The sequence below is a fragment of the Rousettus aegyptiacus genome, unplaced genomic scaffold, assembly GCF_014176215.1.
Source record: "Rousettus aegyptiacus isolate mRouAeg1 unplaced genomic scaffold, mRouAeg1.p scaffold_m13_p_13, whole genome shotgun sequence".
NCBI classification, from domain to species: Eukaryota; Metazoa; Chordata; class Mammalia; order Chiroptera; family Pteropodidae; genus Rousettus; species Rousettus aegyptiacus.
This window is the reverse complement of record NW_023416288.1, coordinates 9567802-9586352: the sequence shown is the minus strand read 5'-3', so window position 1 is coordinate 9586352 and position 18551 is coordinate 9567802. Positions and strand designations below refer to the sequence as shown.

At 29.1% G+C, this 18551-nt stretch overlaps 1 protein-coding gene across 4 annotated transcripts in view; it reads left to right on the top strand.

Moving 5' to 3' along the window:
- Positions 1 to 18551, top strand: part of PCLO (piccolo presynaptic cytomatrix protein) — a 353044-nt gene that overhangs the window by 212112 nt on the left and 122381 nt on the right. For all 4 annotated transcript variants that reach the window (XM_016162724.2, XM_036230302.1, XM_036230303.1 and 1 more), the window contains exons 8-9: positions 3454 to 3590; positions 9468 to 9558. In XM_016162724.2, coding sequence (XP_016018210.2) covers positions 3454 to 3590; positions 9468 to 9558 — 228 coding nt within the window. The remainder of the gene's footprint in view (positions 1 to 3453; positions 3591 to 9467; positions 9559 to 18551) is intronic.

Here is an 18551-nt window from a genome sequence, read left to right as displayed (position 1 = left end):
AACAGGTCTTTGGCATAACCGAATACCTAAAGTCTATGTGTGCATGATGACCATATATGTAATTATGTGTTTGGTTGTTATGTACTTATAATCATCAAGGACTGTGTGAAAAATTGACTTAATAAAGTAGATGATGAGACATAATACAACATACAAAATTGTGAACTGTGTAAAGATGATATAAAAGACATAAATAATTAAAATAAATTTAGATAAAGTTAAGCAATTAAACTAAAATGTATTTTAAAATTGAACAGACAAGAAATTTAGTCATAAAGTTTATGTTGATATAGAATTAAATAACTTTAAATAACTATAACAAATTGACTTATGTATTTATGTGTGTAAATTGTAGTGATTACCTTTAAAAGTTGTATGTTTTTAAACCTTATATATTTTCTTTGCTTTCATATCACATTCCCATATTACTTTTCTTTTGGTAAGCAATGGCTTACTTTTCCTTTGAAATCCTGGATTGCTTGTGTAAGGGGAAAAGTAGAAAATATTTTTTCCAATCACATAACTTATTTCTGAAATCATAAAATATTAAGAATTTTAAAATAATTTTTAATGAAAAATGCTATATCTGAATTTGAGTGTTTCTAAGATAACTTTGAAAAGTATAAGATTTCAACAGTCTGTTTAGTATCATGTAGACAAAACAAGTTTAACTAAATTCAAATTGCCTTTGTGCTTACTCCAAATGTAATCTAACTCTAGGTTATAGACCATAGGATGTTTTTCAGATGTGTTCTACATGTTTAATTAATTTTGAAATAGCTCACTTGAATCATGAACTCATGCATAATTTCAATTGCTTAATATTTATGACCATTATACTGAAGTCCACAACTTGATATGCATGCATGGTTGAGTAAACACAGAGCAGGAAGCCTTCCCTCTTGAGCAGATTGGAGGGAAGCCAAACTAGAAACAGTCAAGTTATATTTATTTCTATAAACACAAATATTTTGTTGAAAACATTATTTCAAGGTATACTCCATGCAAAAATAAAGCAATCTATACAGTCATTTATAAATATATAGTTTAACCAATTTTTGATACTGAAAAAAATTAAACTATTCGTTTAACTGTTGTCCATGAATAATGCTAGATCCAAAAAATAGCTTACTTGTAGTTTATATTTAAGAATTCAAGAAAATTCCATTTAACAAAAGGGGGTATTGATTTCTAAGAATTTATTTAAACTAATTTGAAAATATTATTATTAATGTGTAGATCTACTATGCCAGATAAGACAATTGTAGTTATAAACAATTAGCATTTATGTCCAACTCACTATAAATGGTGAAGACGGAACCTGATATAAGAAGAGCACATTCATTAAACCTGGTTCTTCTTGGTGGGTCTATAAATTCCTATGCAAAGCATGGTAGATGATATCTTAGTTACATGTAGAGTTACTATAACAAATAACAAAGTGTGTAATAAGAAATGGAAATAAATTGACAAAATTTTGTCGAGTTGAGATTCTGCCCTATTTGTATAGACACAGCCAAGGAAACATGTTTTAAAGACCTGTATTTCAAATGCAATTAGCAGAGTTATATATTCAAGTGAAATCATGTACTACATTATTTGAGATATTAATTTTTTAAAATAAGTATAGATTTTTCTTTTCATGAGAAATACATCATAAATATATTTAAGAAGTAAGATAAAATAATAGTATGGTAGAGATAATCTAACCCATTTTTAGAGACTGATGATTTGTTTTGTATTTACTTATCAAATTTCTATTACATTAATTTTTTTCATAATTTAGTCACTTCATGTCCAATTAAAGTTATAAAAAAGTAATAAATATCCAGTACATTGTGAGAAACTATTGTGTAACTATTAATGAGGTTTAAGGGATAAATTAATTTTAAAATGTGCATATTAAAATTAGAATATTTAACTTCTTTCTCTGGTTGATGACTAATTTTTTATGTTTCATTAATTTTCCAAATATTTATTGAATGTTATGGCATTTGCAAGGCATTGTTTTTAGTGCTGAGGGATTAAAAAAAAAAAAAAAAAGAAGATATAAGCCTTGCCTTCAAGCAGCCTAGACTCTAATAGGGGTTATCAGACAATCACATATACAATCACAAATGAGGTATGTACCATTGTATTTTCTCAAATCTAAGATTGACTAAATTATGGCATATTATTTATCATTTCGTGTTTATTGGAAAGAAATGCTGTGATTAATCAGCAACACTGACCGAGCTCACAGGAGGTAGAGGTAAGTAGTGGTGTACATGCTCTGGGTTTGCTAATCCTGCCATCCAAAAAATAATGAAAATTTTCTTTGAAAAATAATCTTGAAAGTTTTGGAATTAAGACAATCAGGGATATATACATAAAAAGGAAACACTAATGTGATAGAGAGAACTCAAGATTGTGGCATTACAGAAGCTAGACTGTCCAGAGAGCATATAGCTTAATAGTATTGTCGACAAATATTTCAGAATAAACAATTGAGAAGGCTTCTCCATCTGCCATTTAGGAAGCAGCATTGTATTTACAGAGACTATTAATTAGAGACCTTTATACAAAGAATAAAGTTTTATATAAAGTCAAATTATCCATATTATGTAAAATAGGATTTTAAGTCACTAAATAATAGCATTGAAAAACCTTGGAACTACTAAGAACTGAATGAGATGAAAAATTTTAAGTAATAATTGTTTACTTAAATATGGTTGCATTTTCAAAAAAGTGTTTTAAGATATCAAGTTTTGTCACATTATAGGTACAAAACGCAAACTCTTCAACCTAATTCTTAAATCTGTGATCTCACAGAAAATAATTGTTCAATCTTTAATAAAAATTTCTAAATGATATATTTTAATATTAGGTTACCAGGTGATTATGACTTACATGTTTGTAGCAATAATATTTGGGATCCTCTTAGAAATAATTTTTTTTTTAATGAATGTCATAGAAATGTTTTGTGTTCAAAAGATACTTGATGTTCAAAGCCAGAAGCCACATAGCTATTGCTACTGGATTAATGGAATAGTGAGAAAGTGACAGAATTTTCTGTACTCAAGGGATACATTTTCCTTAGACTTTAGTAGTGGATGTTGGGGAGAGGTGAGGAAGTGGGAATTAATTGAGGTTGAATAGAATGACTTCTGAGGAATATTTACTTATTATTTATTTAATTATTTATTTATTTTGATCACTATTTAAATTTCTTTTTTCTCCTGATTTTTTTTCTTTTGCTCTGAGAATTCGAACAGATGTGCACATCATTTTTTCTAGGTTATTCCATGGTAAAATTTTTTAAACATAATATCGTAAGTGATTTTCTTCATCTAAGTTTGAAATGTATAAATGATTATCAAGCCTGGAGCATGTTTGTGGTTTAAAGCATCTGCTGCCCTCTATTAGTTATATTAGTTGGGGTTGCAATATTTGATATTCCCTTGGTCTCCAAAGCCTATCACCTGCGTCGTGAAGAAACAGATTGGTTTGACAAACCCAGGGAGTCTCGTTTGGAAAATGGACATGGTCTGGATCGAAAACTACCAGAAAGATTGGTCCACTCTAGACCTCTCAGTCAACATCAAGAGCAAGTAAGTACTATATTGAGCAATCTCTTTTAGATTTATAATCACCTCTCCAAAAAAAAAAAAAAAAATCACACTAGAATGGTCTCAATTATCCTAAAATGCATGGAATTTTTGTCAGTTAAGTTCAAAATTTTTTCTTAGTAACTTATGGTAGTAAGTACCTGACTTTATCAGTCACAACTGATTGACATTGCAGCATAGCTACAATGCTTCTATCAGGCAATTTGTGATTCATTCCTCCAACAAGTAAAGTTAGTACCACATACCCAGCACTGCTACACAATAAAGCTTCTGAAGAGCTTACAGAATATTGGGTGAAATAGATTTGAGTAATTTCACTGCTCTCCAATAACAGTGTGATCTGATATTAAGAATACCAAATAAGAAGACGACAAAACCAAGCCAGCTGGACATAGGGAAGGCTTCATTTGGGAAAAGAGGGAAACACATCTTTGAGTCTATTAAACAAAAGTATTTGTTCTGTATTCATTTTTAGATTTTATCAGAACTCATATAAAGTAGGTATTCTAAATTAATATCTATTTATAGATGAAGAAATTGAAACAGAGATAAATTTCACAATTAGATAAATATGACCAAAATGATCTTATTTACTTTTAGAAAAGATGAAAAGATATTTGAGTTGAATTTTGAAAGATACATAGGAGATCAATAGTTGGACAAATCAAAAAAGATTTCTCTAGTAAGCCAAATGGCCTTAAATAATTGTCTTAAAAAATCAGATATTTGCAGGCTGTGTACTCATAATCATTAAAATACCCAAAAAAGAGATAGTTGATTTATTTCACATACATTAACTCCTAAATCATCCTGTTTGGTTACTAATTCATTGATATAAAAGACAACATATTTTGAACAAAGAATCATATGAACTTACTATAATTTGTTAAACTGTTTGTCACAGTAAAGTATGAAAGAAAAGACTTTTACACATATAAATATTTTCTATTTAGTTTTTGGTGTCTTTAATAAGTTTTTTGGTTTAAGATTGTGTTTACCCCTATACACATGTCAGTAAGCTTCCATTTCTTTGTATTTCATTTTAAAGTATCAAACTATTGAATTATACTTTTATTTAGCCTATCTTGTTATTCTTAAAATTGTATTTATTAGTTGAATTTCAACATCATCAAATATATCTGGCTGGGGAGTAAAAAACTTAATGAAATCTTCCCAAACATGTTTTTAAAGTGCAAATTTAACTTTTTATCTACAATTACTAAAATAACAAATTTGTAAGCTGAAAATAACTTTCTTGAATATATTTTATAAGAATCTTTCTATAAGACTTATTATATCTTACCTACCTCATGTGTTTCTTCAAAGTTTAGCATTTCTCACAAACCTAGATCAAGTCACTGAAATCACAGTTTTTTAAATATAATCCTAACGAGATGAAATATATAAACTGGAATGCTAAAAAAGAACGACTTTCATATAGTTATTTCCTGACACTACTATTTTCATGAATACTCAGAATAGTCTTGTCCAACTAATTTATCCAACTAATATTTTTTGAGGATACATTTTAAAGTAATCTGTCTACCTCAAAAAATATTTTATAAATTCTATTATGTATATATACATTAATATCCCTAATGACACTTTTTTCTAATTTTCTATAACTAACATCTACAGATTTATGCTTTGATCTGCTAAAGATATAGTATATCATGTTTAAACAGTATAATTAGATACCAATATCATAACAAAATTAAGGAGAAATGGTATATTTAAGAATCATTTAATGAATTTCTTGCTGTTTTTGATAAAGTAGAAAATGTGAAGATCCTTGTTTGAACAGTACATGGGTAAATGTAATAGAGTAATGTGTATTTTCTTTCAAAAAGTTATTTTTTGCATTTTTTATAATTTTTTACATTTTTATTTTGATATCTAACATATAGACAACTATGTATACACGTTATCAAAACTGCAAATATATAGAATTAAAATTTAGTTATAAAGTGGAAAACCATATTACTACCATACAGACCAAGAAAGGGACAATGGCTAGCCCCCCAAAACTCCCATGTACCCCTTCCAGATTGTAATTCTTAACTCCCGCAAAAAACATATATGCTGATTTTTGTGACGATTTCTTTGTTTTTCTTTATAATTTTTTCCTTCATAGAAGCTATATAGAAGACAACATACATTTTGCTTACATTTATTTAGAGTTAGAATATATGCCTTTTGCATTGATAATTATCTTCAACTACTCTTTTCCTCATTAACTCATCATAACTATACTTTGGTCTAGAGAGAATAGCAAAATAGCATTCTTCTTTTATTTACTTTTTTGCATCTCCAATCATAAAAAAAGTAATATTGAGCTCTTGGTAACTATAAGCCCGATGCTTTTATTTGAAAATGTATGCATAACAAGAATTTATGCTCATTAAAAGCTCTGGAGGCAAAAGTAATAAGACCAAATTGACTAATGCAAACAGTAATTTATCTGCTTTTAAAAATATCTTATCTATCACATATACTACAGACATAGAAAATTTTTTCTGAAATTTTTATTAGACTCAAAATTATATTAACTATACAAATAAACCAAATATGCAAATTTGTATGTTTTCTTTCTAATATAAACATCTCTCTCTCTCTCTCTCTCTCTCTCTCTCTCTCTCTCTCTCTATATATATATATATATATATACACACACACACACACACGCACAAATATACATATTCATTCAGTGGAAATTCAGCTCTGCTTTGTGAATTGACCAGATAAGCTGACCCCTTTCTTTTTTTTCCTTCAGTCGCTTCATCTATAAGTAGGACTAATACCCTTCACAGGGTAGTTATAAAGGTCTACATTTCTTGACTAGTACAGAACACCTCTACTTCCTGCACTAATACCCACACCTTCTGCAATTCTCATGTAACTACTGTATTGAGGTACATTAAACTCCTCTGCAAGAGCCACTTTCTCTTTATTCTGAGTTTCTAAATGTCTTGTTTCCTCTACCTGAGTGCTCTCTTTTCTCTCTTCTGTTGGTTAAGTCTACACATCACATAGGTCTCTATATGCACATGCCCCAGGCTTTCCCTGACATAACCACTACCACCTCCTGCAAATCTGAGGCAAGTGTTCTTCCATTGCATTGTGCTACAATAGCACTGCATGCATGATGTCACAGCTTTGAGTCCTAGAGAACAGGGATTCCCTATTTCATCCACCACAATATATATACGGTGCCTAGCACAGTGCTTGGAACCTCAGATGGACATTCTCTATCCTGCATATAGCATGCATGGTTTTTAAGTGCAGGGAAGGATGGATGTCTGTATAAACAAAAGATACATTAACACAAGTGTTATAATTTCATAAGTATGAAGGTTTAATTTATGAAAATAATTTCTTTTGAAGTATTTATATGTAGGGAAGAAGAAGAATTATCTTTTTGGGAGGCATAAAGGAGATAGTTCTCTCAATGCAGAATCACCAAAAGATAATGATACCTGAGACCAGCCTCTTGCGGAGACATGTGGGACACTACTTGACATTAGTCCTATCCTCTGGCCATGTATCCACTCTTATTTGTCAGAAGCACACCTACCATGAACCCAATCTGCTGGAGAACTCTCAATACTTTCCTGTGATGCTTAGGAAAAAGCCAAGATCCAATTAGTTTATACACGGAAGACAGACATCTCCTCTTGGCCACATTGACAGTATTTTTGGCAGGTTAATGTTTGACTTATTAGGTAAATTCATGAAGCTGGTTGTAGACAGTCTTTGAAACTGCAGGAGATTCCATAGATGCTCTGAAAGCACCATTTATGGAATAAAGATGTTTAACATCCATTCTACTAGCACTATCATAGGTACAAATTAAAATACAACACTGGCTAGCTGGTAGAACAATGATGAAAAATTTGGGAACCCTACTACTCTTCTAGACTATGCAATAACACGATGTGATTATACTCACTTCTCCCTAATTTGGAGAATGGAGATAATAACATAAGGCAAAATTTTGTTTTCATAGTTTATTTTTGGCCAAGTGGGAAAAAATGACTTTTTAAAATTATTGTTAAGTAATACACAAAATTAGAAGATATGTGAAATAAAATGAAATAACATCTATCAATTAAATTTTCCACAGTATTAAAACATTGTTATGTTTAAGAGTTGTGGAATTTTCAATGCACGTGATTTAAATTTTAGTAAAAGAAAAAAAGATCTTTAAGTGCAGATTAGGAGAGGGAGGAAGGAAAGAAGAGGAAGAAGGGAAATAAAAAAAGAGAAAAGATAAAGGGATGGAAAGTAAGTATGGTAGTGGAGAGAAAGTAAGAGAAAAGGGAAGGCGAGGGATAGAGCGACAGAGGGATTCAAAGTCAGAACAGGGAGTGAGAGAGGAAGAAAGAAAAATGTACACTTTTAATTGTTATAAATATAAGTGAGGTTTTCAGTGGCTTACATAGTTAGCATTAGTAAAAATTATTTAGATTTACTGATTATATTGACCATAATATTTTTATAATCTTCAAAACAGTATTTCAGTTTTACTTTTCAGTAGTCATATAATATTTCTGGACTTAAATGGATTCTGCTGTTTGGAGAGTGTTTCATATTCATCAGAGACTTGATTAAGTTTATTCTTTCCTGACAAGAATAAAATCTAAAGGCTGTAATTTAAGCTTGCATTTTTTCAATATGTATTTTACTTTTAATATATAGAATTCTAACAGCTGGATTGACAAAGACATGTTAAAGCCATATAAGTATTCTAAGGAATCTTTCACCAAATATACATATACTTGGCTTCAAATGCTATTTAATATTTTGGTTTAGTGTTCTCACGCACTTCTTAAACATATTCTGTATTTCTTTACTAAACTTTATTTCATTTGTAATTTTAGTCAAAATTTTCCTAGGGTGATAGAAACAAGATTCCATACTAATAAAATCCTATTACTATGGATAGTACTAAATATTTTACTATTTCTATGTTTCATTATTTTACAAACCTTATTTAAAAGCAAAGTTCAATAAAATATAAAATATAAAGCACAAGTTTACTAATTTACTTTCGCTTCAGAAATCTTATTTTGCCAGGTAGAAACAGAGATAATGCAGGTTATGGTATTCTCATATTCATGTCTCAATACTGAGAATTGAAATCACAGATTTGCAACAGTAGCTTTAAGTGTTGCTTCCTCTTCCCCAAGTAAGATCAACAGTAAATGTGAAATAACACCATCAGTAACACCACCTTGAATACAAAGAAGGCTTCAGAAGGTATTAGAATGAGCAAGTACTATGTTTATTTATACAGAATTATCTCAGCATCCAGTGTACATTGAAACTTGTAGTAAATGTGCTCAGCAAAAGCACAATCCTGCAATGAAAACAAAGCTACATAAACAAAAAAGGATCCTATCATAGTGATAGAGATGTGGATTATAAGAACCTTCTCTTGCTTTTCTAACACCACTTAATTGCTGAAAATTAAAAATGCTTTTTCATTTCTAGGCTGTCCAGAACAAAATCAGCAGCTGTCAGTTTTCCAAATATATTCTCTATCGAGTCAATGTTGACTCGATGCTACTATAGTAACAGATATTCTTTAGAACCTGTTGCATGTGCTCATTAATTTTCTAACCACAACAAATCATTTTGAAAGAGAAACTAGTTATAAGTGCGAAGACCATTATGAACTCAGAAAACAATAATATCGTTATATATTATACAATGCTTAAATGGTGATCATTTGAGAATCTTCTAATATATATTTATTGGTTGACTCAATGTGCTTTTTAAAAAGTCCAGTTATATATATGTATTACATTTTAAGTATCTTTAACTTTGATTTTTCACCTTATCACATGTATGTCTTAGATTATACAGATGAACGGAAAGACTGTGCATTACATCTTTCCTCATGCAAGGATAAAAATAACAAGAGACTCTAAAGATCACACAGTTTCAGGTAAGGAAAATCAAATAATCTAGTTCTTTGTATTTTAATTTAGATGTATATGTATTTGGATGATTGATTAAATTTTAGGAAATACTTTTTGTCAAAAATTGTTATTTTGGAAAATTTCAAAAAAATAAGCAGGCTTTACGTTTGAACATAAAATGCATGATCCTTAATATGACAAATTACTAAATAGTACATATCTAGATCATTCTGCTCATTAACCGTGTTTTTAAAAATGTACATGGCATTATAATACTCTATAATTATTGCTCTATTGAGCTATACAGTCACTGGTTTTAGAGCTATAAAACATTCTCACAAAGAAAGTAAAAAATTATCTTGGATTCTTCTAAGGAATAAACTCCCCTATACCTTATCAATTTTAAACATTATCAATTATGCTAAATTTTTGTTTGCTTGCTTGTTTGTGTCCTTCTATAGACCAAAGCTTACAATGTAATTTTTAAACTTTTTATTTTGAAATAATTTTGGACTTCAAGAAAAATTTTGAATTCCTAGAAAATAGCACAGTCAGTTCTTTGGCCCACCCCTTTCCCAGTTTCCTTAATGTCATATATATCCACATTACAGTGTTCGAAAGCAAGAAGTTAACATCAATACGATACTGTTAAAATGTCTATGGCTGATAACCTAATTTTGAGTTTATCCATTAACCCACTAAATCTTTCTTTTTCTTGTATGGGATTCAATCCAGGTCTTATACTTCATTTAGTTGTCACACCTCCTTTGTCTTCAGTCTGATAGTTTCTCAGTCTTCCTTTGTCTTTCATGACTTTGATGCTTTTGAAAGATAATTGACTTTTTATATTACAAATTAAAAAATCTGTTATTTAAATTTTGAGATAAAATAGGAGTTTTACCAAAGTCAGTGAATTTTTAAAATATAAATAGTACCTAATTTCACTCAAGTATAATGTTTGTGTTTCATAAACACTGTATATCAACAGAAAATATTTATAACTATACAAGTTTATAGATAGACGATAGATGATAGGTGATAGAGAGATAGATGATAGATAGATAGATAGATGATAGATAGATAGATAGATAGATAGATAGATAGATAGATAGATAGATAGATAGATAAATAGATGGTACACCAACATAGTATATGTGCTGGAGGTTTTTTTTTTTAAGGGCTAATATAACAAAGAAGTAAAAGATATTTCTTTAGTGTATTTGCTATTGTTCTTTGCAGATTTTAGACCATAGAACATGTGGATGTGGAACAGCTTTTGCTTTGAGCAATTTTTCTCTCTTTATTTTCATTGAGAATGAATCGATTAGGAGTTTAATGTTCTTTCCTTTTTAAGATTGGGTAATTTGTCTTCTGCCAGAGACAGATAATTCAACCTTTTATAGTTTTATCGCATGCAGACTGTATTTTAAGTACTGATGAAAATTCCAGGGGTGAATCTTAAACTCTTTTTGTAGAAATAATTACTTGCTACAAACTATTTCAATTTCCTCCAGCTCATAAGGCAAAACAACATGCTTTCTAACAATGCCAGAAATTATTTTTTTTACAACAGAAATCTTTAAACCATTTTTACTAAATTGTCAAGACTATATATCAATGTATCAAATTTTAGCTGCATTATTTTTATACTGTAGTAATTATTTCCTCAACCTTATAATTATTTTTTGCCACTCATTATTTTAATTTGCTTTTACTACGATGAAGAAAATGTTTTAAAATATAAGAATAACAGAAATAAGAGCTATTGACTTATTTTAAGTATTTTAGTATGAAAACTAAATTCAATTTTCTCAGTATATAGATTTTGCAGAATGAGAAATGAAGATTATTATTTTGACTAATAAATTCACTAGTGGTATACTATATCATCTCTCTGCACACCCCCTTTTTTGATATTTGCCTAAAATAATAAAATGTTTCTCTGTTGTATTTACTCTACATCGATTACTATGAATATTTTTCATGTGTCCTTAAATTGCATGATTTCATACTAAATTAAATGTTTTGAAACAATGTGTATTGTTTTTAGATAAGTCTTCAGTACCTTAAAGGGATTTACATACATGCATATGCAAAATCAGAGCCAGAAATTACAATCTTTGACAGTGTCTAGAAGTGCTAAGCTAGTGACTGAGAATCCCTGGCAGAGAGCATTTATGCTCCTAGCTAATCTCTGTGTCATTTGCTAATCATCCAAAAGCTTAGTTTGAGTGACTAAAGATTTATTGCTATTAATGATTCCTGTTATTCTTGCTATAATCACCATTTTTATATTAATGTTTTTAATAAAAATTAAGAGTATATCTTTTAAAGATATATACTAAAATATTTACAAATAAAATAACAGCTTGTCTTGGATTCACTTCAAAATTAGCTTTGTGTAGAATGGTGGAGAAATAGATGAAACAAAATTGACCATAATTTGATCACTGTTAGAGCCGAAAGATTAACCACATAGGGTTTTATTAAAGTCTTGTCATTCCTTTTTTATACATATAATGTTTTTTTATTAAATAAGATTTTTATTTTCATAAACTTTGCTGAGTTTTTTTTTTTTAATGGTGACATTGGTTAATGAAATCCAATAAGTTTCTTCTGTATACTTTAACAGTAGGACATATATATGTTTACGCTGTGTGTTCACCTCCCATAGTTAGATTTCTTTCTGTCACCACATATAACATTTTTTCATAGTAAAAAATTTTAAACTCTTGTTTCTTTCTTATGTTTAAAAACAAAGAGCAGAGTCCAATAGTTTTATCAATAGTGAAAAAGCTATTCAAGCAAATAATTTAACTTTTGTAAAACAAGATAAGGACATAAGCAAGGAAGGAGGGAAGAATAAAATGTAGCATATCTGCTCTCCCAAACAAAGAGAGAAATGGTTATTAGTGAATTTTCATTTTCGTTACATAAACCCATTGAAAGTAAAAATATTGTAATAAGCCATTCTAACTGGTGTAGCATTAAAATATTTTATAAGAATTATATATAACTAGCATACCTCACAAAAAAAAAAAAGAAAAAAAATTTCATTTATTGGAAGCAAAAATAATTTCAAAATAAGAGACAAGAATAGAAAACATTTCTTGTTTTTTTTGTTTGTTTGTTTTTGTTCTTTTATTGTTTCTCCCGTGTGGTTCTTAAAGTAAGAGCAGAGAACCCTTATGGTTCTTTCAAGGGGTCCAAAAATACAAATACAAAACTATTCTCATAATAATGCTAAGGCAATATTTTCCTTTTGCACACTCATTTTCTTGTGAATGTACAGTAGAATTCTTCAAATGTTGATAGTCTACAGAGCAGATATGAGAATTCAACTGTCTTCATTTAGCTTATTAGGCAGATTTGCAATAATGTGAAACAATGCTACCCTTCTCATAAATGTTTTAAATATTTTTTAAATGTAGTATTTTATTTTAAAATGTGATTTATTTTAACATGTAAAGAGTTTATTTAAATTTTATTATTTAATAAATATTTTAAAGTCTTAATTTTAATTTATAATTTGGAAAATATACATAGCTGTAACCCATATAAATGAAAACTCCATAAGATACTCTATATTTAAAAATATAAATGGTTCCTTGAAACCAAAATGTTTAAGAACCACTGCTCTAACAATATTTATAGAAAGTTAAAAATATATATATATAAATAAGCTCCTTTTCTTCCTATAAAAAATCTTATACAACATAAAATATGTTTCGTAACTATTTTTATGATTCGTATTGGATACATTTAAAATTTTTTCATTCCTTAATACTTATTTATTGAACACTCATTGTGTGATTTACATTTTGTTGCTTACTGGATTAATAGAATGAGTATAACAAAGACTCTGATCTTCAATTCAACTTACTCATAATTTAGTAGAAGACTCTGAGATGCAAGTATTTATTACAATAAAATTTTAGAAACAATGGAATTTATAAAATTTTATTGTTCATACCCATACATACTTATGTTCTTGCACTCAAGTATACATATGCACTATTATTTATATTTTGTGATGTAGGCAAAGAGAAATATATGTGTATGATCTATTAAATGGTCCATGATTTTTTGAAAATGCATCTTTTTACTTTCAACTGTAAATTTCAAAGATGTAGTCATACGTGCTGATCAACAACTGTACAATGGTTTTGAAAGTATTCAGCCAAGTGCAAGGCGGCAAAATGGAGAAAATAGGTAATGAGTTTTAGAATCAGAAAGATCTGAATTGGAGTTCAGCCCCATTACTTATTTAAATTTTGAGAATAAGTTTGCTTCTCTAAAATAAAAATAGCTCTATATATCTAAAATAATTGCAAGTGAATTGAATTCATAATCTTGTACTTACTATACACTCAACAAATGTTATTTCCCTTTCTCTTAGGGAGAAATTATCAGATAAAAAATAAAATATAATGCTCAAGAAATGAGTCTCTTTTACTTAGATCTCAATTTTATAGTTTTAGAAACACAGCTGTTTGAAACAAGCCAAATAAATTCTTCTGATTTTAAAAAAAGATACTTGCTTACGTATAGTTCCATAAAGGAATGGCTACATCTGCAAGGCTAGAAAAATGAATTAGCAAGTGTAATAGTGAAGAACATTAAAAATGTTTAGGTTCAAAAGATAGCAGTGTCTTCTATGGTGAATAAGGTGGCTCATTTTCTGTTTCTCATTAGTGTACTACCTTCACGGGCTTTTAGGAATGGGAGACAAATGTAACAGATCTCATTGGATCTAGTTAATAGCAATACCAAATGTGGATAGCTCTTTTTATTATAATTTTAATAGCTTTAATGATGTATACTGTACATATCATAAATATATACAACATAAGTGTACAAATCAATGACTTTTAGTAAATTTATGAAGTTGTGCAACTATCACCACAATCTAAAACATTGTTTTAGAACATTTCAATCATTACAAAGTTTCCTTGAGCCTGCTAGCAATATTTACTTTCAATGCTCTTCTCCCATCCACAGGTGAGAGATTTACTTTTTGTCTCTGTAAGTTTGCCTTGGCAGTTCATTTAAATTTAATCGTACAGATGAAGTTTTGGTGTCTGGATCCTTATTAACATTTTTAAAATCTATTTTGTAGCATGTTCTTTTTATTGCTAAGTAGTAGTCCATTGTTTGGATATTTTCCATTAGATTTTTTGTTTATTGTTTATCCATTAGATTTTTCTCAGTTTTAAATATTTGCATACAGGTTTTAGTTTAGATATACAACATTTTTGAATGGTTTTCTAGAAGTGGAATTGTATGGCAAATGTCTTTCTAATTCTTTAAGAAAAAGACAAATAGTTTTCCAAGGTGAGTGCACCATGTTTCTTGCCTGCAATGTCTGAGGGTCTCATTTTCTTCATGTCATTGCCAACGCTTAGTAATGTCTGTCTTTTGGGGTGGGTGTGAATATATCTCATTGTTTTAAATTGTATTTTCCTAATGACTTAGGATAATGAACATATTTTCAGGTGGTTATAAGCAATGTGTATATCTTCTTTGGCAAAATGTCTATTCAGATCTTTTGCCCATTCTTTATTTGGTTATTTGTCTTCTTACTGAGTTGTAAACATTCTTTATATATATATATATATATGGATATAAGGCCTTTATTAGATATATGATGCACAGATATTTTCTTCAGATCTGTGTCTTGTCTTTTTATTTTCTTAAAGGTGTATTTAAAAGGAAAAGTTTTACATTTTAAGTTATCAATATTTTTTTCTTAATGGACCATGTTGCATATTAAGAACTATCCCAAAGTCACAAAAATTTTCTCTTGTGTTTTATACCAAAAGCTTTAGACCTATATTATGTTGATTTCTATATATGGTATGAGGCAGAGTCTAACCAAGTTCATTTTTTGAACCACAAGTGAATACCTAATTGTATCAACTTTTGTTTAAATTTTTTTTCCATAAAATTATCTTGGCATCTTTGTTAAAATTAATCTACCTTTAATACAAAAATTTATTTCTGGATTCTTAGTTCTGTTTTATTTGACTAAATGCCTAACTTATTTCACCAGTGCTACACTCTCTTGCTTGTTATAGTTTTATAGTAAATTTTATAATCTGGTAGTGTCAGCCCTTCAACTGTTTATTTTAGAAATAGTTTTGGCTCTTCTAGATCCTTTTAATTTCCATAAAAGTATCAGCCTGCTGGGATTATGATAGGGTTTACATTGAAATTATAGATCAAATTTGAGAGGCTGCTGTCTTAACAATATCGGGTCTTCTAACCATGAACATGTACTACATTTTGATTTACTTAGATCTACTTAACTTCTTTTAATAAAGTTTTATAGTTTGAAAGTACAAAACTAGCATTTTTTTTTCGTTAAATGTCCCCAAATTATTATTTGATGCTACCATGAATGGAGTCATATTTTTTTTTTCTACTTTCAGTTTTGGATTATTTATTCCATTTTATGGAAATGCAATGGTTTTTGCATGTGTACTTTTTGTATATGTACTCTTGCTAATGTTTTTAGTTCTAATAGTTTTATGTGTGTATGTGTGTGTTTGTGTGTGTGTATGTGAAATCCTTAGGATTTTCTACATGCAAGATTATGAATTATGTCATCTGCAAAAAAAGACAGTTTTATGTCTTTCATTTCAATGAGGATACATTTAATATATTTTTTTTCCTTAGTGCTCTGCCAGATGTTGCTGTTCAATGTTTAACAGAGTAATGAGAGCAAACATTCTTGTTTTGCTCTTAAAGAAGTTTGGTGACTAGTTGTGACAATGATACAGAGACTGCTATAGAATTCTTTTCTCCCCTTCCTTTCTTTAAAACTCACTGGAAGGGATTTTTAGCCTAAAATTTTTAAAAAACTGAGCAGAAGTGTTTAAGAAAAGCCAACTTTCCACTTCCTTCTACATATCAATAGAAATTTCAAACACCAGTAGTACGTTATGAGTGGATTATATTTTCATATTTTTAAAGAAGAGGAGGAAATTTACATGCATGCATTGCATACATACATACACACAGCAAATGAACCTTCTCACTGGCTCTGGTTTATATTTGGGTAAGTTTTTTTAAAGGGAATTCTTACATTTGTAATATGACCTTATTTACATAAGTCGATCGGTCATTATATTTCCCCAATATGCAACCAAAGAAATTATATATGCAAAATACTAAGAAAAAATATAAAATCTTAAATATGTTAAGGGCTTAAGATATAAATATAATCGTATTGTTTGCTTTGCACTTGGAAGTATTCTATTTGCTTCTGAAATAATTTGGAAGTTTAAGTATTTCCACCAAATACTGTCATCTTCTTTTTTTTTTTTTATTACTTTGAGTATTTACAATGAAAATCTATGAACTTCAGATAGAAGTGATTTTGATATTTCTCTGTATTTAGATTCTAAATAGATTCTTCTAGGTGGTAAGACTAGTTCTATATGTCTTATCCAGTATTTCTTGAAAATATAATATTATGATCGGCAGATTAGTAAAAAAAGAAAAAACCCTCATGTTCCACCTCAATGAAAATACTGAAAACACAAATTAACTGCCTTCTCTGTTAAATATACTTTAAAAATTTTCAAATAATATGAAATTACAGAAAGATGAGTTACAATAAAGAACTATCTTTCTTCCACTATACATAACTAGATATTTCATATTGCGTATAGATTTAACCTTACACTAGATATGAGGCAGATATAGGAAAAGCCTATGACAAGAACTCTGATTCCAAGAATTTGCAAGATATTTGAAGTGGAACTAATACACATGAAACAATGAATACAATAAACTATGTATTAAAAATTAAAATATATGCAACAAATTATGAATACATGTATGTACATGTATGATTTTTGTACTGTATTTTTTCATTTGCTTAAAGAACTTTATCAATGGAGTAGATAAAATGTTTCCCCCCATTTTCTCATGAAGATTTTTATTTCTCTTTTTCCTCCCATCAAAGGCAAACCTCCCATCTAGTTCTCATCTGCCAGTAGCTAAATGCACCTGTCATTCTCGACCCTTTTCTTTATAGGTATACATAAAATTACTGTGTATGTCTATTGATGGACAGAGAGAGAGAAGAGATCTTCTGCAAAATATATTAGGGAAAAGTATAAAGAGGAAAATAAAAGCCATAATTATTTTACAATTTATATTTTCTTTCCTTTCTTCTTTTCTTTATGTCCATGTACACATACACTAAAAGTTGAGGGTACATTGTAATGTAATTTTCATACGTATTTTTAATTTAGTACAAATTGCCTGAGGAAGGCATTTTCCTATTACATCAAAAATTCTTTACAAATGTGTTCCATTACTGGTTTTTATTATATTGTATATTATATATTTATAATATATTTATTATATATTTACTCCAATCTTTTTCCAATTGTTGGACATTACTCTGTCTTCCCTTTTTTGAGTATTATTATAAACAATGCCACAATGAAAAACTACTACCACAATGTTTATTATTTCTTTAAAATATATTCCCAGAAGTAAAATTACTAAGTAAAAAGGAAGGGATATTTTGGATGTTTCTTAGACATCTTGTCAAATTTCTTACCTGAAGAGTTCTACCAATTTACATTCCCAATCCCAGAATGTAGTTTTTCATTTGCTGTTCATTTTAGGAATTTAAAATGATACAAATTTAAGGGAAAAAAATATTTTAACTTACTTCAGAAGCCAAAATTAAATAACACTTTTAAATATTATTTATTTGGTTAATTATCAGGTTGATATTTTGTTCTATATTTAAAAGCTTAATTGCCTGCTATTCACATGGATTGTGAGAGAGAGATTCCCATCCCAGGGTTATGTGGAAGACCAAACACACACCTGACACTGGACATGTGTGATCTGCAGCAGTTTATTAGTCATATCTATGCAAAGCAGGAGGGAGCAGGACACCACATATGCAGGGCAGTGTGGGGGTTGCACACAGGAATAGAATAAAATACCTGGAGTGTGAGAGGCAGGCTTTTTAGTATCCAAAGTTAGAGTG